The sequence below is a fragment of the Ziziphus jujuba genome, chromosome 5, assembly GCF_031755915.1.
Source record: "Ziziphus jujuba cultivar Dongzao chromosome 5, ASM3175591v1".
NCBI classification, from domain to species: Eukaryota; Viridiplantae; Streptophyta; class Magnoliopsida; order Rosales; family Rhamnaceae; genus Ziziphus; species Ziziphus jujuba.
This window is the reverse complement of record NC_083383.1, coordinates 25,724,349-25,731,367: the sequence shown is the minus strand read 5'-3', so window position 1 is coordinate 25,731,367 and position 7,019 is coordinate 25,724,349. Positions and strand designations below refer to the sequence as shown.

General features: G+C 33.3%; 1 protein-coding gene across 1 annotated transcript; it reads right to left on the bottom strand.

Annotated features, from left to right (window-relative positions):
- Nucleotides 1-1,564: 1,564 nt before the first annotated feature.
- LOC125422947 (MDIS1-interacting receptor like kinase 2) lies at nt 1,565-4,626 on the bottom strand. Its single transcript, XM_060817307.1, is given in 4 exon segments — nt 1,565-1,938; nt 2,223-2,988; nt 3,115-4,098; nt 4,171-4,626. Coding segments are annotated over 4 exon segments (2,580 nt in total).
- Nucleotides 4,627-7,019: the final 2,393 nt, after the last annotated feature.

Here is a 7,019-nt window from a genome sequence, read left to right as displayed (position 1 = left end):
ATAAGTAGCATTGTTCTATTGAAGGATTCGATTGACACTTTATGGTGTAGAAATTCTTATGAACAACTTGTTATATTGTAGTGTTTGACATTAATTATATCTGCTTCTTTTGATTTCCCCTTTTCTTGAAATGTAAATTTTTCACGCATCATAATCAGTGATTTAGAGCTGATATACTAGTTCAGTGTACAATTTTAACAGTTTTGCAACAGTTTCATGCAACCTTCTTCTTCTTCTTCTTCTTCTTGTGCATAGCAAAGACTGTTATCTCAGATAGAGTAACTAGACTTAGAAAATATACAAAAACAAAAATAAAAATGGTGGGTTCACTAGACACTTCAATATCCACTCACCCTCAAACATGCTCTTTTAAGATACTTATATTCTATTAACCATCGATGAAAATTATGTACAAGGAACATAATCAATCACATTGAAAGTCCATTGAAGGTTTTATTATGGGAAAATATAAAATTAGAAGTGTCCTATTTACAGTTTATTGATGATACACTGCTTTCATTTTTGGGAGAAGAAAAGATTTTGGTTTGCTGCAGATTCTTAATGTGTCTTATGGAGTAAAAATTAACATGTCAAAATGTATAGCATCTAGAGTTGAAACCTGAAACTGCTATATTAATGATTTTCAAATCATAGCTTCTTGGGAGGGGTGTGTTGTATAGGAATGACCTGTATATGAGATTTTTTAAGTATCCCAATGGGAGGGAATTCTTCTTTTGGGATCTAATGGTACAATTTTCAAAGGTTTTCAAACGCCATGAAGGTTGGAAAAGAGATTCGACCTCACCACCCCCCCCCCCTAAAAGGGGCAGAAGACTTGCTTTGGTACCAATCTATTTTGTCAAGTATCCCTATCTACTATCTTTCTTTGTTTAGTTCCAACAAGGATTTGTATGAGATTGTTTTCTGGGAGGAGAAAAGGCCATTTCCTTTCTTGGACAGCAATATGAAAGAATTAAATAAAAGGGAGGATCAGAAATGAGAAATATCAAAATGGGAAATCGTTTTTATGCACAATTATTTAATGATCGCTTTATATATGTATAAGTTTGGCAGTTAGAAGCTTAAAGCATTTAATTTTCTTGTGATTTCCAAACCTTGCCATTTTCGTACTTGTTTGAATGTCACATGTTCTGTTAAGGCTTAGCTGGTTGACATCAGTCTAGTAAGTTCATCTCGCTAAATGTCATCTTTGGTTTCTCGGTCTCATCCGAGAAACAACTTTAGGTCCTTATTCTGTTTTCTATCATTGTTTTGGATTTCCAATTTCTAAAGGAGTAGCAACCTATGTCTCCAATTTTCAGAGAACTTTGCCTATAGCTTGGATAGGACTTTTGTGGATTTACATATACAAAGATACTAGATCAAAGTATACAATTACTAGTAGGATCTGAAATTGGAAATCACATAATAAACCCTTCAATAGTAACATGTTGAAAACTAAAGGATAGTCAAAATTCATGCATTTTAACACAAACGAAAATTTTCAGGGAGGACAACACAAAATGCGAAGTAACAAAGCTGAACTGAACTAATTTCTGACTCCTCAATAAATTTTAGCCATCTCTCGGTTCATGAGGTGTCCTATCGTAATTTCATGGAAACAATGATCTGCTAGTGGTGTCCTGCGCTCAGCAATTTGTTTGGAAACACTATCCATTGTTGGTCGAAGCTTTGGGTCAGCATTTAAGCATGCAAATGCAATTGAGGCAACAAGAGCAACGTTATGTACAGCCAACCGATGTCTCGGGGGTGCTAAGCGTTGGTCTAATATTTCAATTAGCTTTAGATTTTGCGTTGAAGATGATGATAATGATGACAAAATTTCCTTTGGATGCTTTCCCATCAGCGTTTCAAGTGTCACCACTCCAAAGCTATAAACATCGCATTTTACGGTTACAGCTATGGTGTAGGCAAGCTCTACAATTCACATGAACACAAAACAACTTAAATATTAATTTATTAATTGTTTTGTAATTAAAAAAAAAATTATGTGAAAGAGAGTTCAATATATAGCATTGAAAGAAAATTTGAAGTTCTCTTTAAAAATAATTAGTCTGACCATGAAGTGTGTTCCATTTATGATGCGCATTTATCAATAATATTGATGATATAAATAGCCTTTTTTTGCCTGCCCTGAAATGTGAGAATTTAATGATTGAAGATTAGAGAGAAAACTATATAGGAAGAGTGTAAAGCTTTACCTGGAGCAATATAACCATAAGTACTGGCCAGTATGGTGGTTTGAGTGGTGGAATTAGGATCGAAGAGTTTTGCAGTGCCAAAATCAGCTACAACAGCTTCTAGTTCTGAGTTGAGTAGGACATTGTTGGTGGTTACATCACGATGTACAATTGGTGGAGTGCAATCATTGTGCAAATAACACAATGCATTCACTATGCCTTTGATAATGTTCACCCTTTTCTTCCAATCTAATTCCATAGCCTCCACATCATTGTTCAGGACACAGAACAAGCTCCCTCTTTCCAAATATTGGTAAATTAAAAACATGCACCTTTTATGCAAACAAAATCCATAGAGTCTCACAATGTTTCGGTGCTTCAATTCTGTCAATGTTTTCACCTCATTCTCGAAACTCTTTCTCAAAGCAGGTTCTTCGACCTCTGAAGTGTGCAGTTTTTTCAAAGCAACCACTTTGCTATTAGGCAGCTACGCTCTGTAAACACTTCCATAACCACCTGTGCCAATGCAATACCTTATATCGAAATCCTCCGTTGCTTGAATGATGTCTTTGTATGCTAAATTCCCATCATAATTCCATACTGAAAATATATCTCCATTCTTTGTTGCAATTGTCTCGTCAAGTGATTTGATCTTTTTATTTTTGCACCCACGTTTGAAGAACATTGCCCATATAATAAGCACAAGAAATGACGATGAAAGAATAACAGAGGTGGAAACAATAATCAATTTAACTTTGTTGATGATGCCAGTACTTGGTCGGTTAGGCTAAAATAAACATGAGCTATTATATAAATATCCCTCTGCATCAAATGTTCTTATGGTAGAGCCAAGATAACAGGGGATGCAGCAGTTGAAATGGTTACCGGCAAGGTTTAAGGTGGCCAAGTTTACGAGGTCAGCAAGTTTATACGGTATTTCTCCAACAAGAAAGATGTTACTGAGGTCCAAAGAAGTGAGTGTAGAAAGGGAACATATCTCAATTGGTATGCTTTCGCTGAAGTGGTTGTATGACAAGTCAATATCCTGTATACTCCGAAGACCACCTGAAGATGGAGTAATAGGACCCATGAGGTTGTTAGAACTGAGTTTCAATCTTGCCAGGTTCTCCAAATTCCCTATTCGGGAAGGCAATGAACCACTTAACTGGTTCTGACTGAGGCTCAAGTAATATAAGTTGGTTAAATCACATAGAGTAGAAGGTATCGCACCAGTTAATCGGTTATCACCAAGCAGCAATGATTCCACATTTTTTAGATATCCGATTTCTGGAGGGAGTTGTCCATTGAACATATTTACACTTAAGTCGAGATAAAACAGGTTCACTAGCCCCAGAATCGGAGGCAGCTGTCTCATAAGCATATTTTCATGAAGATCTAGGCGAGCAAGGTTGGTCATTTTCCCTATTTCCAGAGGAATTGAGCCAGTGATATTGTTTGAATCAAGTGAGAGAGCAGTTAATTTGGATAGTTGACCAAGACTTGATGGAAGTGATCCATTAAGCATGTTCTTACCAAGGTCTAGATAAGTAAGGTTGGTCATTTTCCCTATTTCTGGAGGAATTGAGCCACTGATATTGTTTGAATCAAGTGAGAGAGCAGTTAATTTGGATAGTTGACCAAGACTTAATGGAAATGGTCCATCAAGCATATTTCTGGGCAAGAACAAGAACTGAAGATTTTTCAGCTTTCCTATGTGGATTGGAATGGAACCATTAATTGCATTAGAAGAAGCGTCAAACTCCATTAAATGGGTGAGGCTTGTGATTGAAAGAGGCAACTGGCCATTGATTTGATTGGCAAAAATATCCAAATGAGTGAGGTTGGTTAAAAGACCAAGTGATGAAGGGATTGGACCGTACAAGATGTTGAAGCTCAAGTTTAGTGCAACAAGTGTGTTTAAATTGCCTAATTCTGACGGTATGGAATCTTGAATATCAATAAAAGAAATGTCAAGCACCACCAATTGGGAGAGGTTTCTTAGTGAAAGAGGTAACTCACCTGAAAGATAATTATGAGAGAGGTCGAGGTAAGTGAGCTTCGAAAGAGTGTCGATCTCTGGCGGGATGCTCCCATGGAGTCCAGCTGCAGCAAGATCCAGATGGATTAAATTCGGAAACGAAGAGCCATTAAGAAATTTCCCAAGTTCGCTTCCATATAGAAAAAACTTATGTATAGAAATACGGGTAATGCTTCCAGCATGATTGCGAGCGATACCAGGCAACTTGCAAGAAGTTGTGGTTATGGAATTGAGATATGCAGGACTCCACCATTCATATGCAAGCAAAGCCTTTACTTCTTGTTCAGGAGAATATTCAACAGAGCCCAGAACAAGGGAAGCACAGGAAATTAATGCTACTGCTACCGCAACAAAACTGGATATGGAATTGGAAATGGAGGATGCCATCATGCTCTCTGATAACTATCTACTTTACTTGAAAGCAATTTTCTAAGAAGCATTATATATAGTAGGCTCTCTTATGCCTTTTTCTTTTTTCTTTTTCTTTTTTGTGTAATTTTTACTTATAATCCTTGTTAACATTAATTGCATTGAAGTGAGAATAATATTATTCAAACTTTGAATGCATCATTTAAGGTTATGGGCCCAATTAGTGCTCCCCTCAATTTCCTTCTCCCTTTATTCTGTTCTTGTTTGTATTCTCTCGAAAGCGATTGGACGTGGAAAACTGGATTTTGGAACTAGAATAATTAAATAATTAAGTGCTGTTTGCTTGTATGTTTAATTTTTAATTCTTTTGTTTTATTTATTTATTTTTTACGAAATTGTATATAACGTGCTTATTTCGATTTTATGTTAATGTTAATTACTAATTTTAGAGTTTATTATACATATCAATCAACTATAAACATAAAAAAAAAAATATATAACAAAAATTAAAAATTAAAAACTAATATAATTTTAAATTGTGCTCCATTTGATGTTTATATATATATATATATATATATATATATATATATATATTTTCTACTCTTTATACTTATAAATAATTAAGATATATAATCACTACTAATAAACGTTAACAAACATTCAAGTAAACATGTTACATTCAATTTAGTCGCCAAAAAAAAGCAAAACCTAATTAATAAAAGATACCTTGATTACTATTAACGATACATGAAAAAATGGATTAAATTGATAAGCTTCAAATCTCTCTTTATTTGTATAGAAACATTTCAAATTATTGTTTTATCAAATATCAAAAAACGCTTTTAAAGCATCCCAATTTTTATGCAAGAAAACAATAACATCAATGCTGCCGTGTTGACGACTTGGGATTGACTGGCTGTGAGCATGTCATATATTACTCATATCAAAAAATTGGTGCACTTTCGATTTGTCCCCTTTTTCGTTTCTTTGTTTATATACAGTTTTTCTCACGTCTCTCTCTCTCTCTCTCTCTCTCTCTCTATATATATATATATATATATTACATATCCATTTCTCTTATATTTGTTTTTGAATCATTTCTCGTATATTTAATAGTTATCTAAAATAAGTATAATATTTACGCTTCATCTATGATATTTTAACAACATATTTATTTAATCAACATATTTTAACAACATATTTATTGAATCAACATACTTAATTAACATTTTTAATACAATATTTATACACTAGAATCACAATTCAACACAATTAATTTAGTTAATAACATAAAGATATAATACAAGAACTTAGCTTCGTCTTTTTTTTAATTATATTGAATCTAAGTTGCAATTTTTTTTTTTTTTGCTCTATTACACAATATTTTTGTTGTTAACTTTTTTTTTTTTATGGCTTTCAATTACTTTAGTTGCTTAAACATAACAAAATCAAATTTTTATTTGTATTTTACCTTAAGAAGTATGCTTATTTTATTTTTATAAATTTTGTCTGAACATTGAGACTCTAAAAGAAATTCAGAAAAAATTAAAAACTAACAGCTAGTATATAATATAATTAGTTGGATTACAACATAGTAAAAATTTTATTTTTATAACATAGTAAAAGTTTTATTTTTGTATACTTTTGTATCTTTTCATGCCATAAATTAAAATATAATATAAATCTTATTATATATCACGGTGCCTTTTGAAAAGTTTTCTGAGTCCGCCATTGAGAGCAACCATACGAAGGGAAAAAAAAAAATTGTAAATACCAACCAATTATTGATATGAATAATATCCGGGGAATTTGGCCCAATGCCCCCATAGGGATGAGCTTCACGATTTTTACCCCTTCATTTGCTATCTTTTTTTTTTTACCCTTTCAATTTTTAATAATCCCAAAATACTCTTATATCCAAATTAAATATTTTTATTTTTTTTTTATTTTATGTTATTTCTTTCTTTTCTTCACCCAACTGTTCTCGTCTCCTTCATCACCCTTCCCTAAAGCTGGCTCATCTCTTCTCATTCATCCATCAAGCTTTCTTCACCTAGTTGCCCTTTTGCCAAACAGCCCTGTTTTGTCTCTCCGGTCACCAAAATTCCATACAAAGAAAGAAATTGATGGTTTGGAATTCGAAATTAGGGTATTGTGAAGAAGGAGGATGTGGATTTGTATACGAAGCTCAAGGGTGGTACTGCATGGTGAAAGCAGATGCCTAAGCTTGATGTTTCACTTGGCCTCTATGATAAAATGCCTAGTCTGTTTGCTTCATTTTTCCTTTGACTTTTCGATTTGAGTGGTTTCTAAGGTTTATTTAAAACATTTTTGGCGTGTGTTTTTTTGTTTTTTGTTTTTTTTTTTCTGATTGCTTTTGGGATAAGTTGGAATCGAAATTAAGGTTATGT